Below are 26815 nucleotides of genomic sequence, written 5' to 3'. Positions count from 1 at the left end.
TTCAGTGACTTTACGTGAACCAAATGTGTGCAGAGAGAGGTTTGACTGTATGTGATTTCAGTAAGATGAAAATGGGCAAAGATTATAGACATACAATGCAAATGAGGTCTGTAAAAGTGGAAATTTTTGCGGTGTGGAATCTTCATGCATTTTGCGCAACCAGAAACTAGTGCATACAAAAAAGCACACAAATTCTTTTGTTTGTTAATGCCACACTACTTATGATTTGACTCCACAGAATTACAAACAGGCCAAAATTCATCTTATAAAGAAGAAAAAAAAATACTCGCAAGCAAAGGAGAAGTAGCAAATGCTATTTCATTTTTATTTATTTATTTATTTATTTTTTTTATTTTTTTTTTTTTTTTGGGGGGGGGGGGGGGGGTGTAGGGTATGATGGTGACAGTCATCCAAAGCATGAGAAAAGCATGATGAAATATGTGTTTCCTTATCAACACCCCTCCACTGGTGCCTTTATCTTAAACATGTGTGCATTAAAACCTATCTGAAGGTATTTTGTGCTTTTACAGGACCAAATTTACAGATAACTATGATAATGATAATAATGACTATAGGAGCTTCAGTGAAATACAGTACTATTGGATACACATGAAAAGGATCAGGAATGGTTGTATACAAACACAAAGTCCCATCACCATGAATTGATATTGTGTAAAGGACTATAGATGCAATATAATGTGGTGTATACAAATATGAAAAGTGAATCTAGAAACAAACAAAATACTCTTATCAACAGATGGCGCCACAAGCTGGAAACTGATTTTGGGCAGCCAAGCAGCATTCTCTACCTTGTTCATCTCAACAAGCTTGTCATGCTCAGGGTAGTCCGAGCCGTCGCTGGGCATGTGGCGGCTGAAGATCTGGATGGCCGTCTCGGACCACTGGTCAGTCTGCTTCTTGACCTGGTAGAGGCTATCCTCGTGACCCAGGAGGGTGTCACCCCCAAACTTCTCCACCTCTTTGTTCAGATTCTGTCCAGGGACGAAAATGAAACTCATTCAATTGTGTGACAGAATAACTGATACAAATTACAAAGGGAGGGACATCCATGTGATTATTTTCTCTATCATGTGACTTAAAGCCAACTGTGTCACACAGGGTTCATCGGAGCTATAATAATAAATCCACATGATCTGGATAACTGCTGTCCTCCGATTAGTACTATGTCTACATATGGTTTGAGACATATTCTTTTATCTTCGTGTCTGTTTGATCTGATATTTGTTGACTGTTGTTTATAATGCATTCTTGTACGGAGATTTTAATCATGCTGTAATCATTCTCTCCCTTTTTATAATATGCTTTGTCTGTTACAATCTTATCTTCCAATGTATTGAATTTGTAGATTCTACTCTTCATCAAAGTAGTGACATGCATACAAATAACAGGAACCTGTGAGATTTTAATACCACAGTGTAGTCTTGTACATATGTACATTCAGACTCCAAGTTTCTCACCTCCTCCCACAGTCGGATGTCTTCATACAGGGCTTGGATCATCTCAAGGCTTGGGGCTTGGAGGATAGTATTCAGCTTCTCGCTGGCCCTGTTAGTATGGAGATCAAAACTGGGGTCAGATTCTGCTCTTCAACTCCATCTCACCAACATGAATGCACTCTATTGTCATTGATCATGTCAAAACTCAGTGCGCAACGTCAGATACACCATAATGCTGACAAATCATTTGGAAATACAAAACTGCCATCCAAACATGGATCAGCATTTCATTTTCTCATTTGAAGGGATTTCTTTAGGATATCAATAACATAATTAATGCGAAAGTTTTCTTTTAGAATAAGATGTCACTGCTTTGTTCATCATCCAATCATTACACCTCAAATACATGTATACAAGTATACTTGTGAGGCCGCATTGATGGTGCAAATCGCAAAGTAATGGTGATGATAGATGATGCACAGAATGCGCCTACTGGGCTTTGTTTACACTGACAAATGGAACATACATTGTACATCATTGACACTGAGAATCAACTTGCCAGTCATATTTAACGGCATACAGATACAGGACTTACGAGTTGAGAGATAAAGAATGTTTCTGTGCAACTTGTCTCCAAGGGTTACAGCCTGAATCAGGACCTATAATTTACTGTAGTATATTCTTTGAAAAATCTGCATATTTGATCCTGTTCAGAGTATTCCTTTTTTTTTCTTTTTCTTTGTTTTGGTATTTCCTAGTAAAACAGTGGCCACAGATTGACTGAGAGAAGCTGAAAATACAAAAGCACCACGACCTCACAAACAGAGGTCTGTCATCGATGCCCCAATAACTGACATTCATTTGCTGGCATTTTGCATCAAGTCAATTCTCACATGATAATCTTTGAAAATAAATGTGATTTTGTGATAGCATTGCAAAAGGAGCATAGATGGCTCACTGACTTGGCTTGTTACCTTGCTTCAAACTCATTATTTCCATCCCTATCAAAAATGTATTAATTCCTCTGAGCACTAACCTATCTTATTGCATGACTGTCAGTTATGTAGGTTCAAAATATAGGGAAGTTTAAAACTCATTGAAGGCGAAAAACAAAAACAAAAAACAAAACAAAACATAACAAAATGCCATAGAGAGGGATCATTCCCTTCAAAAGGTAATGAGCTGTATCATCACTGATAACTGCCTTATATTTCTTGGTCAGCAAAACATGTATACATCATTATGTCTTTTTTGATGAAGCATGCAATGTGCCTGCAGTGATTGGACCAATGTACCACACCTCCTGCAACCACAGCAGTATTGAGGGGGTGGGGGGTGGGAGGAGGGGATAGAGGTACCTTCCTACCCAGGACAGGGTGGTTCAACATTAATGGGTCAGGAGCAGCAGGAGCAGCAGCAGCAGCCAAAGGCATCATCAGGGTAAAAAAAAAGGGGGATTATTGCAATGGCAGGGGCAGTATCGCCATGACTGGTGAGCTAGCTCCACAACAGTAATGCGAATTATGATACTGACAGCAGTTTGTCAGTCTTGATAATCTTGAAATGTTTGACCTTCAACTCACATGTGGCATATAGTAAAACAGAGGATAAAAACTGTACTGCAGTATTAAAAAGTACAAAGAGAATGGCTTTCGACAACAGGAAGTCAGCTATCCATGACATGAGGTTTTCTTGTTGTCTTTCTTTTCTGATTTCATTATAAGAGAAGGACAAAGTGTTTTACACCAGCTAAAAATTTCCTGCTGCTACAACGAAGATGAAAACCGTCACTGTAATATACAATATATATGCAACAAGTTTGTGTCTATTCACCATTCTTATTTGGGGATTTGTGGAAATAAGTCTGTATTATGCATCCATGAATTTCAAAAAAAAAATAGCATTGACGTTGTATCAACAAGGTATAGTGCTAGTAATTGATAGCAGCTTGTAAATATGGGCATGTAAATCATTATGGATATGATGGCAATTTCATAGGAGAATGGTAAATGGGAGGTGTGTTAACTTTGTATACACACTAATTACAGTTACAATGGCCTACACCTGTGCAAGAGTACATAAAGGTTTTCTGGCCCACCCATATCATGAATATGCATTTATATTCACCAATAGCAAAGGTGCTGCACACACTGACACACTGCATTCATTGATCTCCAGACCAATCTGATAGCGATGATCAGCTTGTCAAGAGTTTTCATACCGTAAAGGCATGGCATGATATGGTGCAAATAACATAACTCAATCCCTCTTCTTCTGTCTCTCTGTTTCCATCTCTATCTATCTATCTCTCACTCTCTATCTATCTACTTATCCATCTATCTCTCATTCTCTCTATATTACTCTATCTATAAATGTACCTATCTACCCATCCATCTATATAATATGTACCTATCTATCTATAGATCAATCTACCTATCTACATCTATCTAAAAATTGATCTATCTATCTATCTACCTACCTACCTATTCATCTATGTATCTATATATCTATCCACTGTATCTACCTACCTACCTACCTACCTATCAATCTACATGTACCTACACTATCTATCTCTCTCTCTCTCTCTATCTATCTATCTTTCTTTCTTTCTATCTATCTATACTATCTATCTATCTATACTATCTATCTATCTATCTATCTATCCATCCATCCATCTATCTATACTATCTATCTATCCATCTATCCATCCATCCATCCATCTATCTATCTATTTATCTATCTACCTCTATCTCTGTCTCACTGATAATCATGCCAGTCTTCAAACATTGTATGGAAATCAATGAATAAGAATAATTATATGAGAAAATCACTAATTAACTGAGTTATCATGACCTACTTTAAATCTTTCTCTACTAATTAGTTCTCTCAAAGTATCTGGCAAGTGCATGTTTCTCTAGCAACACAATGTGTTATTCAGGCTAAGAATCACTCTAAATCTACTTTATGCAATGTAAGGAAGTACATGTATATATGGGTCAGAATTTTGAACGATGTACAATTGAGCCAAAACAAGACAAAATTTAAAAAGTAGGAAATTCTCCAAATTATTCATCTTACCTGAAAGAGTATAACTCAAGCTTTAATATGAACCCAATTATACTAGGATTTTCCCAGAGGAACAAGTTTTTATTCACCGTTGAAGTTTACCATGTCCAGAGCAGCGAACGTCCGTGAGGAATAGTACTGCACATACACTTGAATACCATTTAACATAGTTTGCAAAGATCTGATTCAGTTCAAAATCCTAACGAAATATCTTAAGGGACATGTGTACATGCTTGCAGAATATTAAGCTTGTACTTTTAACCTGTACGTAATGGTAGACAACTGATGATCTCACTAAATCCGTCGTTTCTGTTGAAATATTGCTCTTCCGCTAAACACTTTCTCCACTTTACGCGCATTTTACAGAAACTCATTATTTTGACCTCTTATTTCACTATCCCATACTTTAATCCTCACTCCCAAATAATAACATCCCTTTTTAAGATGTATCTGATCTAGGCAGTCTCTATAACCCAATAAACATAGCATAGTTGTCATCACGGAGGTTCGCATGTAGCTCACGGACGTTCGGAACAAACAAGATGCAGCTCTCTTGAGTTGGAAACGCATTCTACTCACAACAAACAGCAATTTTATGTCGAGAACAAACTCCTCTGCAAAATCCTGAATAGATATTACCAATTCTCAATTATATAAGCTTGTTTATCTTCTCATACTGAGGAGTCAAAGAAAACAATTTTTCCATCTCTCGTAAGGGAACGTACAAACGTACGTGTAATCTCAGTGACGTAGTCCATCCTTGAGAACGAATATATTTATCAAAATTTCGTTATCATGAAGTAAAGATTCAGGTCCTAAATTTGTTATCTAAAGTCTACAATGCAAAATTTGCTTATAACGAACATGGTCACAGCTAAAATTATGACAAAGAATTAACATAGAAAGACAACAGAAATGTGCTCCGTTATAGAAATACGAAGTTTAGCTGAGGAGGGCAAACCGATACGTTGGGAAGAAATCCCTCTATGTTTGCTCCTTGTGTTACACACTGTTACCGAGGAGAATTTGCATTATTATTTTAGTCAGAAATGATAAAAGGTTCGATACTGCGAAGTTTCGTCATAACAAGGCAAAATAAGTCCATATAACTTGGATGGATGTTTGTGACTTCGATATTATACAATATGGTTTGTTATAACAAACATTTTGTGGCGCGTCATTTCGGAGGCTCGTTATTCATACAGTTTGTCAATACGAAAATTGATAGAGTTCCTATAATTATGAAGCTTTTTTATTCGGTAAATGATAGGAATCATGTTCGCTTATCCAAATGTGGAGAAACAAGTTAACAACTAAAATCCTCCAAATTTCAAAACCTCATAATAACCGTTTTCACCTAAACGAATATCAGGCCCTTTCCACTTTTAGAAGAACGGACCTAAAAATGATGATCCTTAACATTTATTTTTCGGACTAACAAACTTTCGGAATAAGGAAATTTTTAATAACAAACCTCCTTAATTAACTACAAACTTTTTTTTTCATTTTCGGAATAACAAACCTTTGGACATCGGAGTAACGAATCTTAGGAAGAGCGAACATATCAAAGTGCAACCTTAAACTTATTCTTAATCATTACTTTTTTAACATGTGTTTTCAAAGTAAGCACAAAAGCACAAACAAGTTGACGATCTCTCTGTCCCTTAAATGTCAAATGAAAAAAAAAAATCTTGGAAAGAATTGAAAATGAACATTGCTTTTCATTGATGAGTATAAAACAACACCATGTGATGATAAGCGGAGGATTTGTTTGTTTTCATCAGACAATAATTGTATACTGCATTATTTTTGTTCGCTTGTGACGGCATTTCGATGAATAAAAAACATAAACAACCAAACAAAAACTTCTCCAGAGGAATTTGGTACAACGGGAGTGCACTGGTAATTCTTTTCTCTGTGTGTTGGAGCTCGATCCCTTCTCTGTTTCTCAGTCATTTTCATTCAACTGCTTCCACGTCCTTTTGAAACTTTTCCATTTTTTTATTCAACACATGCCCATTACAGACTTCTTCCGTCATTATCCTGCTTGTGATTATATAGCACTTTTCGGATTCGTTTTTGTGTGTTTTGTTTTGTTTCTGTTTTCTGTTTGGTCGCAGCATGTCCAGACTATTGAGGGAATGAGAGAAAAATCGTCATGAAGAGAAAAATAGGAATGAATTAAGGCATTTAATATCATGACAATTACAGCGAACGTCCGTTATGGAGACCAAAACTGGATGTGTTCTGTTTGAGACGGCAGCTACCATACTCAAAAGATAAACACTTGGAGCACCTGTCACTAAAAAGTGGCACTGATCCTCTTTCTCCTACTATGTAATCCATTGATTTATTCTACCAACGAACATCCGTGACCAAAACGTTTTCCTTTTGTTATTACAAGTAAATTGAGTGCTGAACATTATTCACTTTTGGGTATGAGAGGCTCGGTGATTTGGTAATATTTTCAACAAACATTAACTTTATGTGCAGTGACATATTTGTAATTATCAGAAATTTCCTTTCTCGGACAGAACGTCCGTGAGCGAAACTTTCAGAACCTGTAATAGTACAAATTGTCTCCAGATCCTCATTAGAAATACATTTAAATGCACAGAAATTACAGATTACGCAAAATTCCATTTTCCTATAACTTTGTTTTTAGTGTTTAGCTGTTTTTGTATAATTAGAGGGAAAACAAACGTAAAATTGTGAGTAAATTTTCAACTGTTTGTTCATCATGATCACATAACGCCTTAAAAATTCTGAAACTACTGCTCTAAACTCATTGTTAACTTTGTAAAACTTTATTTGTGGCTATTGGACCTAAAAGTTTTAAAGAATACAGGACACTTTCGGGACAAGTTATCCCTATCGGAGGGATTGCATACGTCACGGACGTTCGCTGGAATTGTCACGGACGTTCGTTCTACTGATATGGTCATGTTCCAGGACGGATAACTAATCGGCAGAGAGTACCTAGCCTTCCTAACTCTTTCAAAAATGTGAAAAGGTATTGTCAATGCAAATTATAAGAAATATGACATCCTTACAACATATGTATTGCTCAGAGGGGGATCAGGAGGTGAATTTTCAGAGAAAATATTAATTATTTGCTTGGTTTTCGGTGAATTGCATGGTCCAAAAACTGCGGACAAGCCTCAGTCCGCTCCCAAAATAACATGCAGCTCCTCGGCTAGAGAGCCAAAGGTAAAATGCACCTTCGTCATCAAAACAAGATGGTGTCCCACTCGAAAACGTTTTAATCATCACGGACGTTCTTTTTTTCTCGGAGGTTCGTCTAAAAATATAATTTCGGTTCCTATTTGACAAAGGATGGACAGAAACTCAAAACAAACATATTATCGTGTGGCTAGATCTTAGTTGATTACGACTCAGAACAATATCGCCAATAACGTTTAATGGGATACGATCTTTATTAGAAAATAGCGGAAGCACGTCCGTGACGAAAACTTAGTATAATTTTGCATAAAAGAATATTACGTCCCATGTACAGCCAGCAGACGTACAATTTTTGCAGGATATGTTCATTAGGTGGATCACCAAATTTTCGTATACATTACAGTTGGGACAACAAAGTAGAATTTGCAGCAGCGACAGAAATAAAAGCATCACGGACGTTCGTCTGTTTTGGACTTTGATATTTCAATTGTTCTCTGTGATTTTATACGTGCTCATAAAGTTCTTATAATTTTGTGGTTCATACCCATGATATGTCAGATCCAGAACATGGTCAGATATTAGATGCCACGTACCATTAAAAATGCACATCATTAGTTTGAAAAACAAAAAATATTGTGAAAATAGCGTTTTTACCGTATTTTTACGCTTTAAGTCCTTGTCAAATGAAAAATATCAGGCAAAAGTCAACCAAACCATATATTTCCTGAAAGGAAATTTACCAATCTTTGAGATGACATGAAAAAATCTGGTTTCTTATGTCATCCTGGCGTGTTCTAAGGGAAAGAATGTCATGAGGTGCGAAAATTGGCAATTGTACATCGTTCAAAATTCTCACCCATATACATGTATGCATATATACGCGTGCCTCTATCAATATGATTTTCTCTAAGTAAGTCTTTCTCTAAATGAGTCTAACCATGGAAATGATTATGTTACCATGTTGGGACAGTTAACATGATTATTGTATAAACTCGTTGAGGACGAGTCCTGAGTATGCTCGCGCAGGTGTCTACGGGAAATGCGTGTGGTAGCAAAAGCAGCCCGTCCTCAATGGGTTAAATGAGCAAGTGAGCGACACTGAGAACATACTCTACATGGAATGGGAAAAAAGTCTTCATATGAGAACTAAGAAACCTCTTTGGTAATTGTTAAAAAACAGATACAAGTTGTATTCTTCAATGAGAAATAGAACCTTCTGCTGTATGTAAAAATATGCAAATTTCAATAGGATGTATTTTGCTGAGCATGGCAGAGCTTTTCTTCTGATTTATTCATTTATTATTTTTTTTTTTACATGTATGATACCAAGAAATGTGACAATAGCTTTGGTGCCAAGCTACAAAACTTCAGAATGCAATTTTGTTATGGACGAACCAAAAACATAAGATCTATCAAGAGGAACTTTCCTCTTCTGTATCAAGCGAGCCCAGTTCAGAAACACAGGTTTGAAAAAATATACTATATACACTATACAATGAAAAATATCTTTAAATTTCCAACAAGAAACCTCTAAAAATTTCTTTTTCACTGCATATAAAAACACATAGAAATTGAAAACAAAAAACAAACCAGGTGCAAAAAAAAAAAAAAGGACAATGCTGCATGTGTCAAAACAGCTTTCTGAAACTGAAGACATGAGGGAAGAGTGTGTCAATCATATGGTTTTAGCCAACTAGTGAGAATAAAGCCAGTAGGAGAAAAAAAAAAATAGGAGAAGATTTGAGAGTGAAAGAGGGAAAGAGCATAAACAGGAAAATTGGTAGGAATGGTGCAAAGGAATATATTTGTGAAAAGGGTGCATGGATCTGCAATGAGGTAGTGTGAGGCTGTACGCGATGAATATCATTCCACCAGTAATAGTGGTGTGTGCAATGCAGACCGCAAACGTGAAAAGGAGTCTATACAAACGGGTGCCACTTTAGATCACCTTGACGACTGTCGCCCAGACACAAAGTCCGACTCGATGATGCTCGCTTCTAGCTGGCCTCTATAATAAGCCAACCAGGGGACATGGAGCGTGCAGGAATTAGCCATGCACATGCATGCAACACATTCCGTTACATGCAAAGAGGAGCATGCAAACAAAAAGGCACAGAAGATAGATGGACGAGATTTAAATCATGAATCAGAGCAAATCATCAGCCAACAATGAAGAGGATTGGTTACATTGATATTTCATGCTGGGGATTATACGCATTTGCCAATATTGTAAAACTAAAAAACAATATCATGTAGTCTTTCAGCAATGTGATACAGCTTCTGGGAATATTCTACATTTTAAATTCAAAAGTATTACAAAAATCTTGCTCTTATTGTGAACACATTGAGAGAATGTAATTCACCAAGTACAGCTGGTTGCATTTCACGCTTGAAGATTGAAAAACAACTGTTAAAAATACCTTTAATAGCTTTGCCATATTTGCCCAGTGTAGAACGCCCTAACTACTGCTACAAGTACCTGTACCCTTTATCATTAGCATCATAATCATTGCTACCATTGCACAATGATAACAATGGCAATAATGGTGATGACACTAAAAATAGTAATAATAATGATAATAATAATAATATCATGATCATAATGATAACAGAAATAATAATGATAATAATTCAGCAATAACATTGATTGTAAAAACATTTATGATTACATCATTTTCAAATCAAATGATTACAAATAAACAACCATTAGTGTGTTTGAAACCATTATACCATCACAAATTATGCAATAAGAGAACACCTCATGCGATAGTCAAAACCTGCACACAACACTTACAAATCAATTTTTGCCAAACACCAAACAAAGACCAAACAAGCTTCAATGCCCCTATGATCATTCCCAATACCAAGGCTCAATTTCATAAAACACATTGCAACAACTTCAGCCTCGAATTACTACAGTTGCCACAGTAGCAGCCACATAAAACCAATTTACTTTGAGTGTTAATGTAGTTGTGACAATTACTGCAATCATTGTTAGTTGTATATCAAACTTTCAATCTGTTTATCAAATTACTCCCAGAACTGCTAACAGTCCAAAAATGTTTGCACCAAGTGTTACATTTCTTCTTTTGATCATAAGTGTATTGATTTCTCTGTAAGTGAACACACAATGACTTGTTTGCACAATGACAATAAATTAGAATTTTCTAGAGTGTTTATCCTATTTTTTCGGGAGATATAGAGCAGAAATCCATCAGAAGCAAGCAGGCATTAGGCTTTGCATTGGTAAATACCACATTGAGCACTTGAAAAAATTTTGCACTGTAAGATAGTTAAACATGGAAGCAAATTTAGATGAGACTAAAAACTAAGCATCATCAACTACAAAGTTCGCGGAACACAGAAATTGATGAACTGAGGTCGTTCAACAATACTGGAAAAGATAATACTGCCCTATTTTGCAAAGTGTGATGGGAGATCTTGCGAAAACAGTAGACAGTTGTCAGTCAGGGTTATGCATTAGCATGCAAAGTCATTGGTGCATTCCGTTCACAGTCATTATACAACACAAACACAAATCATTCATAAGAAACAATAAGAAAGTTTTGTTTCTAGGACATACAAAAGGCACCACACTGATACAAAACTTAAAGACAATATCTAGACTGGCTTCCAATTTGCCAATGACTATCATTTAAGATCTTGATGAATGTACACAAGGAGCTTATTGGTCATGCCCCGAGTTATATAACAGAGCTATTACTACTCAGTCTCGCAATATGTAGCCTGCACACTTCTAAAGATACTCCTCTACAAATCCCAATATGTAAGGTGTAAAACAATACTGTAACATTAGGAGACAGAGCATTGGCCTTAGCAGCCCCAAAACTGTGGAGTATTAAACCTACCATTTAAAAAATCAGGAAATCCAAAACTGTTGACTCATTCAAATTAAGACTTAAAGCACATCTCTTCATTTAACTGTTCACTCTTGTGCAAGCTAACCAGATCATTTTAGAGCACAGAAGAAGGTAATACAATGTAAGTGCTTACGGTTCTGTGCTTTATTATTTGAAATATTACAATGTACCTAACTTTGTTCAACAATTTCGGGCCCTACAGTGTAATTCAATGGCAAATACTATTTCTATTAAAATGATGGTTGTTCGGAAGGGGCTACAAATGACGCTAGCAACATGTAGTTTAATTATTTCAGTCCTGCAAGAAATATGATTACAAACAATGTCATTAGGATTTTGGGCTGGGGGTCCTGTGTGAGTTAAGAAACATCCATGTTTTAATGTCTGACACCATGTTATACTTTTAGATCATGAGTGGCATGCTGGAAGCATCACAATGTTGTTGTTTTTTTATGGCTTTTCAAATAGAACCACAGAAGGTTAAGCATTTTACTCATTGCCATATATCCTAATTACAAAAACATACTGATAATAGTTACTTATCAACATAACAAACAAATGAAGATTAGGAGCATGTAAGGCACACATAAGCAGAATTCACAGCTGAAGTTAATTCAGATTCACTGTCGGGTCTCTTCAATGAGAGAAAAAATAAAATAAGAGTTGCAGGATTTTTGTCGGTTAAGTTTTCCTTGTAGCAGTCCTTTATCTTAATACATTAAAGAAGGAAACTGTGTTAAATGTCCAAGTATCCCATGATGGCAAAATGTCATTTTCAACACTGACAAGACAGAGTTTCTTTAGTTTTCACTCTTAATGTACTCAGATCATTACAGTTTTGTTATCAACTATCCACCAGCATTGTACTGAATTAGGTTTCACTGGGGTTTCAACCACATACCGGAAACTAGTCTTACGGGTTCCAGTCTTATCACCGCTGCAGATGGTAACACAATGCATTCATTCACACACATAAGAATAGAAAAGTGGAATGGCTTTTAATATTCAGTGTTCAGTGTAAGAACATTCAAAGGGAGCCTTTCTAGCAGCAACTGTCACATCCCCATCTCTTCTTTCCATCTTTGAGGTGACAGAAACAGGTGAACATTAATCCATATACTTTATGTTTAATCCATATTTCTTTACAAATTTCTTTACAAATACTGACGACTCACTTTCAGATGGAGAAAAAAACAATCAATCTGTTTCTTACAAGGTACTTGCTATTGAGCTGAAACATAATTATATGAAAGCTTCTGGGTACAATATGACTAATATGCAGGATTAATAGTAAAGCATATGCATGTGAAATATATTCAAAGGTAAAAGCAACATAAGCAAATATATAATAAGCAACATGTGGTAGAATTTGCAGTTGGAAAAGGAAAAGTTTAATATTTTTCCATGACCAATAGCAACTGTGAGATAAAAATCATGATCACATAGGTAGTTTTAGCATGAAAAAAAAAATCCATACTATTGATACGACATCTTGCACATCCAGACAACATTTTGATGTTTCAAATTGGTTTTTTTTTTCCACTCATGTTTACATTTCATTTAAAGTTTATCTAAGATTAAAAGATGCACAGTTTCCTTGTTCTGTAGAAAATGGTGCCATCCGAGCTTGCAAGGTTTACACAGAGATTCTCTGAAGTCAAAGCAGAAATGCTCAACCACAGGAAAAGGTTTCTAAAAAGCACAATTGATGTCATAACATTTGACTTAACATCTAACTTATAGTACGTAACAAATTTAAATGAGTCAAAATGGAAACTTACACAACTGTTCCAAAGAAGAGGTCCATCCACTTCTTGATGCCGTTGCGGATGAGAGCCAGTCTCTCCTTGGCAACCGCATCCTCCTTCACCAGCTCCTTGCTGAATTCAATGGTGAGGTTACGATGGCGCTCTACCAGTACCTGACGGGAGAGAAACACACAAGGTTCATTCGAGGGGTTACCATGGCGACCGATAATTGATATCACAATTGGGCACATTGCCACTTAAACAACATCAGCTAAATGGAGGGCTATTGATTACATCAACTTACAGCACTTGCAGTAGTCTGTTCTACGACACTCATTCTGAGTGACCCTCACATTTACATAAATGTACATGTACTTTGAGATGCAACGGTATGATAGGACACAGCACTGGGGCAGATCTCTTTCCACAGAATACACTTCAGTCACCCTACTACAATTTCCTCCATCCTTACAAAGGGCGTATGACGTTTGATTTGTGCATTTTTGTCTTGCACTTATCTATTATGTCAAATGGTGTCATCACTACTGAGAGAAGAAAGTGTTAGGAAATGTTACGGCTAATTTGAAAATTCCTTAAAGTTTGTGCGAACGTGCTTCATGTTTCGATTAATGAAATGTCAGCACGTTCCTTTCAATTTTGCTTCACTTCCAATTTTCACCTGAATATTTGCCTTTGTTGTTGTGAGACCATGATGCTGTGCAAATAGGAACATCTATACCATCGAGAGCTTTTAAATCATTGAATTACCTGCAGCTCAGAGAGTTGAACTGTATCCCGGTCACTGAGCACAATGGTAAAGTGGTTGGCCAGCTTGGACCACGCCTTCTCACAGATGTGCAGACGACGCGCCGTGGACAGGGAGTTTGCCTCGGTCACCTAGAGCAGGGCGATCATGAAATAATAGCTCAAATTATTGAAATTGGGGGTGGGGGATAAAACAAAATAACCCCAAAATAGAGTTTTGTCAAATAAAAGCAGGCAAGACAATTAATCACATGTTACCTGCTATACAGCCAACTTCTAAATAAATTTGCATTCCAGTACTGCTAGGGTGCTAGCTTGAATTTTAGTTCTGGACGTATATCTTTGGATGTCATGGTTGGAAAAAGACCAAAATAATCCAAATATGTTGAGGGAATAAAACAAACTGACTCCAAAATCAATAAAAAAGATTGTTGAGGTTGGTGAAATGAATGAAGGCAAGATACAGAATATACTATCACCTGTCATAGAGCAAACTTGAATTAGATTTGCAACCTGTTATTGCTGAGGTGTTTGCTTCCTTTTTTAAACAAATACATTTGAATGTCATGCTTGGACAAGGATCCAAAAGGAGATCCTCTTGAGAACTTGGAAATATCGTCACATATTGCTGTGTTGGGTAATGCAGACTTTCACACATTTATGTTAAAAAGAGCGGATCACAACAGCTGGAGTGTGCATCCTATGGCACAGGGGGGCAAACTGTCATTGATTTGGTGGTAAGACCAGTACCTTGAGTGCCAGGGAGTAGGCAGCATTGCTCCAAAGATCTCTCTCAGACGACAGGTGGAAGACCTGCTTCTCTAGACGTCGTCTCTGGAGCTCATAGAGCTCATGGTACTCTCCCAGCAAACTGGATGGGAACGTAGAGGTGAAAGGTCATGTTAAGGTACATCAAAATATACACAGCATTAAAAAGAAGAGGTAATTCATGATATGAAAAAAAAAAGTTGCTAATACTTCCATGTTTGGGGTCAAAGTAAATGATTATTTCTATCAATATCAAAACAAACTCGCCATGAGAATTATTGATGCTGAATTACACATGAAACTGTTCTGCACTTAAAAAAGAACTATTGTATCACAAAATTTCTGTTGATGTTATTCAAAGCGGCATATTAAAGTTACAAGCATTTTTAGAGGCAACAAAATGCTACATGGGTGTTTACAGATAAAATCATGAATAGTTCATGTTTTAAGGAATAATGTCTTTACCTTGCACTTTTCTCAGACTCAGCTAGTGCTGCAGCAAGCTGTACACAAACACAACCAACGGAAGAGGAAACAGATAATGTGAACCATGAAGAAGACATATCTCACAGAATGCATACAAGCACAATCGTGGACTGTATAAACAATACTATCTTGCCAAAAAGTCAAATTAGCTTTGGACAGGACTCTGAGCTAGAAGTTTTAGGATGTTTAGTAAACCACGCACAACTGGACTCATAAACATAATCTTTACTGAGTCTCGGTTGCCAAGAGAAGTTAACAAACTTTTCTCTTGAAGAAAACCAAGTAAGACTGTTATTCAGGAGGAAAGAAAGAAATTCAGAAGAAAGGAATTCAAAGTATTTCAAACAATCATCTTCTCACTCTCAGGAGTCAAAATATTCAAGAGTTCTGTTCTTAATTACAATGTAGCAATAGACAAGCATTTATCAAGCAAACTCTCACTGTAAGTATCCTTTGATTCTCATCTTTCCAAATATGTCTTCTCATCATACTGTTGGATACAATACTCACGTAGAGGAAAGTATGTTCTCAGTTTCTGGAGGGGCAGTTCACATTTGAAATTTAAGAAGAATCTGGCCATGACTCACCTGTTCTTGTGCCTGCTGGGCCTGCCCTGTCACCACCTTGTCATGTTCCCTCACATCTGACAGCTCACTAGAGTAAAGGGGCAACAATTTAGTGGACCATTTAAGGATCAAGCACTTTTATTATGTTCATTCAATCAACTTGTCCCTTTGTCAAACTTTGAGGAATGAATTTCACATTGAGTACTAGTTCAGACAATCATCAGTTTCTTTTATGGCTCCGTCACATAAACACCAGATGAATCATAACTTATAACAGGAGCAACTAACATAGGCATACACACAAAAAGTGAATCGTTGCTGTTTGACATAAGCGTATCCTTTCACATTAATAGCGAGCTTTAGATCTGCAATGCAAACATCAAGATGATGCTAATTAGGCAAAAACTTGGTACTATGCACATGCACGAAATAACTGTTTCCACTGTATAACCTAGAAGGCTGTGTCATCTTAGCTTTAGGGTCATATCTCTAAAGCTCGCTATAATCTTTTTCCTGCAGAAACAAACATTTTAAAGTACAAATTTCATGTTAGAATGATGACAAATGAGAAAATCAAAATGGTCCTCTAAATGGATCACATGAAATAAAAAAAAGAATTGCTAGAATATGATAGGTCATATTCAACACTTGTCATGAGGTAAAAGTGAACACATACACAAGCAAAGCTTCACTAAATCAAATTCCAGTCTCTAAAACAGAAAGGATATAATCCTTGTGGCTATGGAAAAATATTACAGATATATTCACATTTCCTAAGACAACCTGTGGTGAGCAATAAATCTGACACTCCAGTTTTGTTTGTTTTTTCTGATAACATAGAAAATAACAACAACAAAATAGTAGGTTGTTGTTAACAAATGCTTTGAACTTAACAAAGACCAAAATTATGAAACACCATATTTGCTTACTTGGTGAGGTCCGAGATGGTGGACTTAAATCTGAAGAGCTCCTCGGTCAGTCTGCGGTCAAGAGCTCTCTGGGCCATCACCTCCTGGTGGAGACTGTGGGAAGCAGAGGGTCAAGAGATGCCATGGTCAAGTGTCTGTGTCAGTTGTTCGGATATCAGTTAGTGGTAAAGGGTGTGGAACACATTGGGGGCTTACAGTATATTCCTGAGCCACAAAGTATTGGTGTGTAAGTGTGACCATCTCATCAGCTCTCTCTACTACCCTGCTATATGCATGCAGTACAATCATGAAGAATAACCGATCCATGCAAAACATGCAGATTGTCAACCCATGTATAGGAACTGCATCAAACATGTCTTATTGAAGTGATAGGAAGTCCCTTTTGCCCCCCCCCCTTTTTTTGTTTTTGTTTCTGAAAGAAGAGGCATTGTCAAGGCAAACATGGCATCACCAAGTATCAATCCTCCTCCTCTTGAGTTTCAAACCAAGAGCAGGTACTAAACAGGTCCAACCAACTTGCATCCTCCTGGTGATGTCTGACTAACACTGGTTCACACTTGTCTTACCTTTTTATCTGCCGAGGCACCTTGTCTAAGAGTTTGTTGTAGAGTTCCCGGACGGTGGCCAGAAGTTCTCCCCTCTCTATGCACTCAACGCTAACCTTTAACCAAAAGAAAGTATGAAAATAAAGGAAGAAAACAAAAGTTAATTAAAGGTGTTAGGCAACCAAAAGTGTCTGGTCCTCTTTCTAATTGTTACATATCTTACACACACCCACACCAGGAGACCGAAAAACAACAATAACAGAAATCTGGTATGGACAAAAGCCATATCAATCATGTATGTACTTGTACAAACTGGTTTTAAGGGTCCCAGTGTATATCATACTGTCCCCACACACCTTGGATAAACTAATCAAAAAACAACAACACATAACAATTATCCAGAAATGATATACACTTTTCAAGCAGAAAAGATTACAAGTTTCTTTTATCATTTCACAATGAGACCGAATAAAAGTGGTATAAATAAATCAACTTTATGCTTCAAACAATTGACCCAGCATTTTACCTTTTTACAAGAAGGAGATGTTCATTGACTTACAGTGTAGAACTTTTCACACACTACATGCCAAGAAAGAAAAAATGGGTGTCACATCTCACCTGTCTGATGAGCTCATGAAAGATGATGTTATACACATTCTGCTCCTTCTTCACCAGTTCCAGAAGATTGTGCATCTACAGTGAGAAATGCACATAAGATAATGGTCAGAGTTATAAGAATATTACTTTTACTTCCAACAACAACAATACTCCCATTATGATATACTGATAATTTATGATAAAAGAAATAAGAATAATAGTAATCATTACTGTCACAACAACAATAAAAGCAATGGCATCTGGTAAAAAGGTCACAGTCTTGAGCCAGAAAATGTGATCAGTGACACTGGCAACAAATTTATACACATCATACCAACTATTACCTGTTTTCCAGAAGGGGATCAAGGGGATGTTACAACTTCCTATGGAAACTGATCAGATAAACTTTAAAAAGAAATCTGCAACCAAAATTCATCAAAGCTCAACACATGAGACCAATAAGAAGAGGTAGCAAAATGGTTGTGACATAAGTAAGTTGACCCCTGACCTGCGTAGGACCTTTGACCTCCACTTCCTCGTTGTGGACGCCAGCTTTGGCCAGCATGACTTGGAGGGATTCCTTCAGCTGCAGGACCTCATAGCGACTCGTGGGTTTCCTGGAGGAGGAAGACAACGATAGCATCTCTTAATCATTCAATTCATGAAACCAAAGACGACTTTGTGACCTACACCAGGCAGGTATACCTTACTTGATATGGATCCTGAATCAAAGACACATACACATGCAAGTAGAGGGCAATATTGACGTATAAGTTTCCTTCCCTTTGTCTCATAATATTAAAGTATGAGTTTTCTTCAGTTTTCTTTTGTTTGTTTAGAGAGGGAGATAAATTAAAGAAAAGTCATAATACAATCATCAACCCTCTGCTTAATAATCTCTTGCTTTCAGAGGACAATATGTGGGACTTTGTGACATGATATATGGTAACTAGATGAGCATTGGTCATTTATTTCTTTTTTTCTTTTATGATGGCATATTTCACATCTTTTTACCATAGCAGAATTAACCATAAATGATATCTGTCTGGCTAGACCTAACTCATGCGTGTGGTTATGAGAGAAAGTGTCAAATAGTAGCCACTCATGTCAAATTTCTGAAACAAAAGATTGCTGCTGTTGCAAGAGATTCCACAGGCATGAAATGTTTTCATCTAACAATAATCTGATACAGCGGACTCCCGTTATAATGGAGTCCTCGAGACCAGCAGTTTTCTTTCATTATCTTGAAATCTCGTTATAACCAAACAAAACAACAATAAAATCACATAGAGCCAATGATGTTGGGGCCTGAATTTTTACTTCGTTGTAACCGGAATTTTGTTTTAACCATGTTCATTATAACAGGAGTGCACTGTATGTCTATGATATACTGACGACCCTTGTTTCATCTGCTGATCATTCTTCCCCGACTGTAAAACTTACAGCGAGGGAAAAGCCACAGGTGCCTCCTCCTCATTCATAAGCTTTGTGCTGAATTTTCTGCAGATGAAAGATAAAAGGCAGAGAGAAAACATGATTGTATGCATCAAGGAATTTAAAGACACTCACAATTAAGTCCACAGAATTTGAGACTGTTTGAGTAGAGAGTAAGTAGAGAGTATCACACTAATCTATCTAACTCACTGAATAAATGTTAATGTTTCAAAAATTTGCCCAATGTATAGTAAAGAAATGATGGCACATATTTGTTTAGTCCTGCACTTGCTGCTTCATTTGTTTGGTTGTTAAAATTCTTTTACCTTCAAATTGTGTACATATTTCTAACTCAAAGCCTGGGTAATCAAATTTTGTTTTGCATGTTTGCAAGCAACTTGTTAATGTCTCTGTGGCAGAACACCTTTGTATTCTTTAATTTCATAACTTCACTGTGAGGTGTAAATATCCCTTGCCATTCAGAGCTTTCATTAGTGCCTACTCAGTGTACACTTACTACTGCTCCCACTGCTAAGACTATTAAATTTCCAAAATAATGAAAGGTATCATGACCAAACCAGCTTGGTCTTTACACCTCAAATGATCTCAAGTACACAAAATATGAGAGCTTCGGCAGTGTGTGACACCTGCATTTCCTCTGAATATCTGCATGCTGGTGGAAAAGCTTTGTTTATCAAGTGCACAAGGACTATGCCCTGACCTATTTGAACTAAGCCGATAAAAGCCAAGCCAGTAAAATGTATGATATAGACATATTTGTACTAGCATTCTTTTTGAACCAAGTAGAGAATACGTTTATTTCATGCAATAGAAACGACTGTCACCTTTGTTTCCATTACTCGTGTAAATCATCTTGCTGTTCCATTCACTTCAGCACAATATTATGTTCTTTTCCATGCACTTTAGCATAACACTATAAAGTAGTTCAGCAATGCAGATACAAAACCCAAAAGTTTAAAAAGTCTTCATCTTGCCATGCACTAAAGAGATGTTTTCAATTATAATCCCACCTGCATTATTTCTGATAAAGGAAAAGAAATTATGAGTCTTACTCTTCTTGGAATTCCAAATGCTGGACTCCTTTGGCCTTGACAACATGGTACTCAGATGGAACCAGAGTATCTGGGACTGCCATTCCCTGCAGCATTGGAGAACAGTAACATACCAGTGTCATATCTCAAGAAACATGGAGAGAATTTAAAGAATTCCACAGCGAATTTATGCTTAAACAATTTACTCTGTTACAGTTCTGATCTATGTGTCTTTGCCAAAAATCAAAAGAAAAACATAGCACAATAATGCAACCGTAGCAAAGAATCATTGCAAAGAATAAATCAGAAAAGTACACTAAATGGTAGCATAATAGCAGTAGACTCATCATACGACCACAAGATTGTTTTCGCTGAGCAGTCTGGACATTTTGAAATATGTATGTTCAGCTACAGTAAATATGTTTTAAGCTAAGAAGTTGAGCTTCATATCTGAGATTATACTGAATATCCAAGAGATTATTCTAAGTGCAACTCCCAGCACATTCTTCAGTGCTGGCAGTACATTGAATCTACTGTCATGGAATTTGACAGTCAGGTATGCAACTCTCTATTTTGAGGTACTGTAGCTACTCAACAGCAGACAACAGGAGCACCTCTAGTATGACGTAATATAAAGTGGTGGTTGATGGAGAAAAGGACTACTTTACCTTGTTCCTCTGAATGGCAGCCTGCCTGTCACCTGCCCTGACTGCGCTGGGATCTCCGGCCAGAGGCTTGGGGTCTTTTGAGCCGGTCAGGGCCACATCGTACAGAAATGAAATATCTCTGCAGCATATCCAATTAAGAAATGAACAAAATTCATAGCATACTTGTATGTCAGCATTTCAAAAATCAGACCATTTGGCAAAACAGGTGAATATGCTCAGTAGAAGTGTCATCTTGAGAGTCCAGTGTGTCATTGAACTCTAATATTTGGAAGTCCACCACAATGCTGACAACCGAAAAGAATGAAGCAAAAATGTCACAAATGTTTGAAAACCAGATATTAATTACAAATTGAGAACACTCTCTACCATGAGCTTTCTTTCTTAATACCGTATGAGAGTTTACATACATGTGTAAAATCTTATTTTTCATTGTTAATGAAGTAGATGAAGTAAGTGGAAACTAAACTTACCTCCCTGCTCCTGTGACAGACACAGGTTGCTCTGTCAGATGCTGAAACTTTCTTCGTCTGTTCGGGAAGTTCCACACATTTGCTGGTGGCCCACTCTTTATTGTCTGGAGGTATTGAAAAAAAAGAAGAAAAAAAAAAGAGCGTTCTGAGTAAAAAGACAGAGAATATGGTTACATACAAGAGCCAATATTGCTTGCTTCACTGTTGGGCTGTTACTGTAAAAGTGTTTTCTTTCGCGGTGGTTTTATTTTCGCGCTTTTCGCGCTTTGAGGATGAACGAATTTAACATCACGCGAAAATGTTTTGAACTCATTGCTTGTACAACGCTATCATTACCGACCGCGAATTTAAACACACGCGAAAAAGTCCGCACCGATGGAAACCGCGAAAGTTTCTGTACGCGAAAGAAACCACTTTTACAGTAGGTCTTTCAGGCATGGCAGGAACTAAAAATACCCTGCTGGACAGAATGATCAGAACCCACAAAGGTTATTTATGTCTAGTCCATGGATTATGTAAACTGCGACTGCAGAAATGCTTGTCACATACAGTTGTATCACTTAATGCCAACACACACCAAATAAAGAAAACACACTGGGATACACGAGTAAGGTATGTCTACTTCATGCCTGTTGTAGTCCATGAAGAGAACTCAACTCGTAGATTTGATTTTGATCACCTCAGCGAATTCAGGTCAAAGTAAACCGCAGGTAAAGAATAAAGTAGACAATATGCATCTTTTTCATTCCCAGGTTTGCGCTGTTTGTTCGTTTTTTTGTTTGTTTTTTGCTCTTGTCTCACAGTATAAGCGGTTACAATTGTTTACAAGCTGTCATTTACTTTTTGATCAGTTGAGAATGAAGATTTTCCTTTTCCAGGCGTCTTCAGCTTGTCTTTGTTTGCTGGCTTGGGGAGATTGGTGAGCGCATTAAGGATGTCCTCAGGTATGAAGTCACTCTGCAGGGAGGTTGGCAAAGGTTTGCTGCGATCCACGTAAGTGTCACTTGATCTGAGTTCTGGCAGTGGGCTTCCACCTATGAGACGAGAAGAACTCCTGAGAATTAGTACTGCACAGTAAATGGAAAAAGCAATTCTTATTATTGACTTAAATACAGATATCACTATTGTAAGCTCACCATGATTTGCCAATAAAGTATATCTTCCATTATTGATTTGGCTAAATGGAATATTACAAAAGTGTTCCATACATGTATCATGCACAGAACTGGTAAAAAAACAAACAAACAAACAAACAAAAACAAATATATCACTGTCTCAAATGTGTGCCTGAGAAGAGACATTTGAGTAGTAATTCAGTTCCCTAGAATAAAAAGCATGCAAGAATGGTGTCTGATAATTTATCTTACACTGCTCATCTTTAAACTGTTCAAAACAGATTCATTGACTGCATGATGAAAAACAATTGACAAAATGTTGTTTCCAATGTCTTAACCCTCTGTCCAATATGACTGGAAAAAAAAAGAGAAAAAAAAAGATGATTTACTCTTAATAGTATATTTCAGTAGCTGGTTCTAATCAAATTAGGCTATTATAACCAATCAACAAGATGTACAGATGATGTGCAAGATGTAGAAGACGTAAGTAACATACGTCTTCATTAACAAATATCTGTGCAAGAGGCAAATAGACATTCAGATCAATGCAAACACAATTACATGTAGTCCTATCGGACAAAAAAAACTATGCATTGGGCCAAAAAAAAAAAATTGTTGCATTGGCGTAACCCGCCCGACCCTAAAAATTCCGCCGACCCCATGTTTTTTTATTATTTTTTTTTGCTATCGATATCAAATATCTTGTTGATTGCGATCGCGATCGCACAAACCCGGAAGTGGAAACGGCTCTGGGGATATCGGATGTACCAGGGAGAGATCTAGTGCCTCGCATAAGCCTTCCTTGATCAGTACGTCATCTGTTTCCAACACGGACACGTACTCTAACAAGATTTATTCAGTGTATATGTAGCATTCAGACTGCGATGTATTGTGCACAGTTTTGCCGTAGGTTTCTTGTGTGGAGAACTTACACGAATCTGTATATGTGGGACTGTAATAGAGATCGCCGTGTGCGATGAAAAGCTCGTACATATGGGTCAATTTGCATCTATCTTATCTAAGTCAAAATAGTAAAATATGAAGTGAAAACATTCAGGATAGGGATTTCAACATCTTTAAATTCTGTGAAGGGGTATAATTCCAGTAATATCGGCCTCATAAATGATTTGTAGAATAGATGAACACAGCACATTCGGTGCAGCAGTTGTAACTGTTTACTGAGCTGAGCACGAGTTTTACACGTAAAATGCAGGTAGCAAAAAAAAAAAAAAATCCGCCCGACCGACCCTATTTGAAAATCTCATGTTACGCCAATGCAACAATTTTTTTTTTTTTGGCCTTGTGCGAGGCAATGTGAGGTCCTGCTTACCATTTTCTTGCTTTGCAATAATACCCTTGTCTTTCCTCAATGCTGGGCTTGTTGTAGGCCCGGTGTCAAGCGGCATCGGGGTGGGGTCAGGAGCTTTGGGGAGCTCCCCAGCATCAGGTGCCACGGCAACAGCCGTCATCATTCAAATCTGGCTTCTTTATATCTGCAAAATGTCAATGAAATATCAATGATGATACGATTCTTAGTTTACAGGTCGGTTTCTATAGTAAGTCCACTACTCATCCACCACCTATTTTTAGATCGACCAACCTCGCGCAATGGCTTTCTTGCATATTACTTCAAAAGTATGTGTGGGTTGGGATGCAATACATATACACTGGATTACTTGAACATAAATAATGTACAAATCATGAAAAATGAGGATGGAACAGGTAGATCTAAACAAACTGAGGAAACAAAAGGAAAGACAATTTGAAGAAAATCCTCATTTTACATACACATCTAAAGGCCTAACTGATGTAAACACGTATTTGCCACTCACTGTACGCCTATGTGCTTTTTCAATGGAGAACAGGTGGTCAATCAAAATAATGTGCTTGCAGGGACGCACAATAAAAAATGTCACTTGCATATGTCGCTGAGAATTCCGTGTGTATGATACACATCAACAATCTGAGATGTGATATGAATCTGCGGTATTTTCTGCCATTGTGAAAAGAGATTTAGGTGAAAGTATACTTGCTGCCCTTGAACTAGGCGAATAAACCCTGTATAAATGCACATAACAATCGAGAAAAACTGCAACATTTCTCTGTGAATGTTTCATTATTATATGCTGGATAAAACAATTGATGCATTGGATTCTAGAGTTCTAATGAGTAAATGCCCTGGTAAATTGATGTCATTGGAATTCTCTGTGATATGGTAATGATAATTGCTATGCTGTTGGTTCTACTTCTACTCTACTGTAGACCCTAGTTAGACCCGGGCGGGTATGGTACAGCTGTAGGTAAGACATATCTCGCCACCATACCCCATTATCGCCATAGCGCGTATAAATTTGCTGCTTGTGCGCAAAGAAAGACAAAAGTGCGCGGTAAGATAGGCCCAATACGCAGAGAACATGCATTGGTTTGATTTACCATGAAGAAACAAGGTGGAAAAAGGCATCAAATTGCTCAAATTTGTGATTTTCTGGAGTTTTCAATTTGGCATTTAGCCAGTTTTCTTAAATTTTCACCTATTCTTATGCCATGGAATGCGTCAATGCAATTAGACGATATCTCCGTAGGTGGAATCCAAAATGAGTGTGTGAGATCGGGATCTGAACCTGCAGTATTTTTAACGTTCATGAGGCGAAAATCAGGTAAATTTGATTGTTTTTTTCACATCAAAATCCTAGTAAAAGTTTAGGGGGTGGCATCTGGCCTACCACAAATGAGCGAGAGGAATCTGACACCGCACGCAATTCATGGCGATATTCTTGTAAGACGACCTCAAATTTTAATTTTGAGGACAGTAACGGAATCTGTAGAGTTTTCTCCACAATAGGAGTACATTTCTAGCCGATTTCCAGTCAGTTTTGATATTAGAATCACTGGTTGAACTTTAGAGTAGCTACAGGTGGCTTACCCAACCGTACAAAACCGCAAGAGCGAGCGAGCTGCGTCCTACACTCGCTACAGTATGCTCTGCTGTCTTCAATGACAATAAAACCATGAAGTTACAAAAGCCCATGACAAAAGAAAAATAATAACGATATTAGATTCTGCACTATCTCTCAGTGGGAATAACCCTGTCAAACTATAAGTAGAAACTAGATCTCACTAAAACAAAGCTTGTCTGTGTCTCGCTAGCTAGTCTAGCTACGTAACATGAATGGTACGCTAACAGAACCAACATAATTTTGTATATATGGGACAACGTCATTTTGACATTTGTTACCGATCGCGACTACAATAACGCTGTGAAGCTGTGAATGATTTTTCATCAATCTCCCTGTCCTAACGATATATGATACTCATGCCGTTTTTCATGTGAATCAACAAATCCTCTTTCTACAGTAGGACATTTAACATGTTGATTTCTTCAAGATTAGTGCAATCATTTGAGATATTTTCTCATACAAACGAAATTCACTCACCTCTCTGTTCCGTTCTCTGGCGCGGCTTGTTGTCAACGAAACCACGTTTATTTGTTTGCAAATGTGTCGCTACTCCACTGAGTGCAGCGGCGGCTATGTCGTTCCGTGCAGCGTGTGTGAAACGACCAGCTGACGCAAAATTCGATGTCCTTTTCGCATCATCGGGCCCTGTAGGTTTTCCCCTTGTATTCATTTATTTATTATCATTTTTTTTTTCGGGGGGGGGGGGGTGTGGGAATATAGTCAAATTAATACTTTGGAGGAATTACTCATGTGAGGTAACGCAGATGTACTGTAGACCAAGCTCGGGGGGGGGGGGGGGGGGTTGAGGAGGGGTATCCCCTCTCCCCCTCTCACTCGATGGAGCACACTTTTGGTGGAATATTTGGAAAATAATAATTTAAAAAGTAAGCAGAATGAATATTCAAGAACAATGTGCATTTCTTAATTGCGATATCTGTCCTTGGTATCTGTCACCTCTTTTACCCGCCTCTGCGTCTGAGTCCCTTTATGAAGTCCAAAGCCCCCCCCCCCCCCAAAAAAAAAAACAAAACAAAACAAAACAAAACAAAAACCAGAGACAATTTGCTTCTGAGACTTATACTGCCTGTGTAAAGTGTCCGTCTCACGTCGATAAGATACAACTGTGGA

At 37.4% G+C, this 26815-nt stretch overlaps 1 protein-coding gene across 1 annotated transcript in view; it reads right to left on the bottom strand.

Annotated features, from left to right (window-relative positions):
- Positions 1–26181, bottom strand: part of LOC139718417 (axonemal dynein light chain domain-containing protein 1-like) — a 37390-nt gene extending 11209 nt beyond the window's left edge. Inside the window, exons 1-19 of the mRNA XM_071629888.1 lie at positions 26165–26181; positions 24061–24223; positions 22456–22649; positions 21616–21719; positions 21146–21263; positions 20499–20584; positions 19435–19491; positions 18500–18608; positions 18013–18087; positions 17416–17510; positions 16850–16942; positions 15942–16008; positions 15334–15371; positions 14851–14971; positions 14104–14232; positions 13369–13508; positions 9655–9714; positions 1479–1566; positions 810–992 (exon numbers count right to left, since the gene is read on the bottom strand). Coding sequence (XP_071485989.1) covers positions 810–992; positions 1479–1566; positions 9655–9714; positions 13369–13508; positions 14104–14232; positions 14851–14971; positions 15334–15371; positions 15942–16008; positions 16850–16942; positions 17416–17510; positions 18013–18087; positions 18500–18608; positions 19435–19491; positions 20499–20584; positions 21146–21263; positions 21616–21719; positions 22456–22649; positions 24061–24202 — 1899 coding nt within the window. The 5' untranslated portion in view covers positions 24203–24223; positions 26165–26181. The remainder of the gene's footprint in view (positions 1–809; positions 993–1478; positions 1567–9654; positions 9715–13368; positions 13509–14103; positions 14233–14850; positions 14972–15333; positions 15372–15941; positions 16009–16849; positions 16943–17415; positions 17511–18012; positions 18088–18499; positions 18609–19434; positions 19492–20498; positions 20585–21145; positions 21264–21615; positions 21720–22455; positions 22650–24060; positions 24224–26164) is intronic.
- Between the last annotated feature and the right edge of the window lie 634 nt (positions 26182–26815).

The sequence above is a fragment of the Diadema antillarum genome, unplaced genomic scaffold (assembly GCF_040938485.1).
Source record: "Diadema antillarum isolate AM-2024a unplaced genomic scaffold, OU_Dant_1.0 scf00000094, whole genome shotgun sequence".
Taxonomy (NCBI): domain Eukaryota; kingdom Metazoa; phylum Echinodermata; class Echinoidea; order Diadematoida; family Diadematidae; genus Diadema; species Diadema antillarum.
Note: the sequence above shows the minus strand (reverse complement) of the source record. Positions and strands in the feature narration are given on the sequence as shown.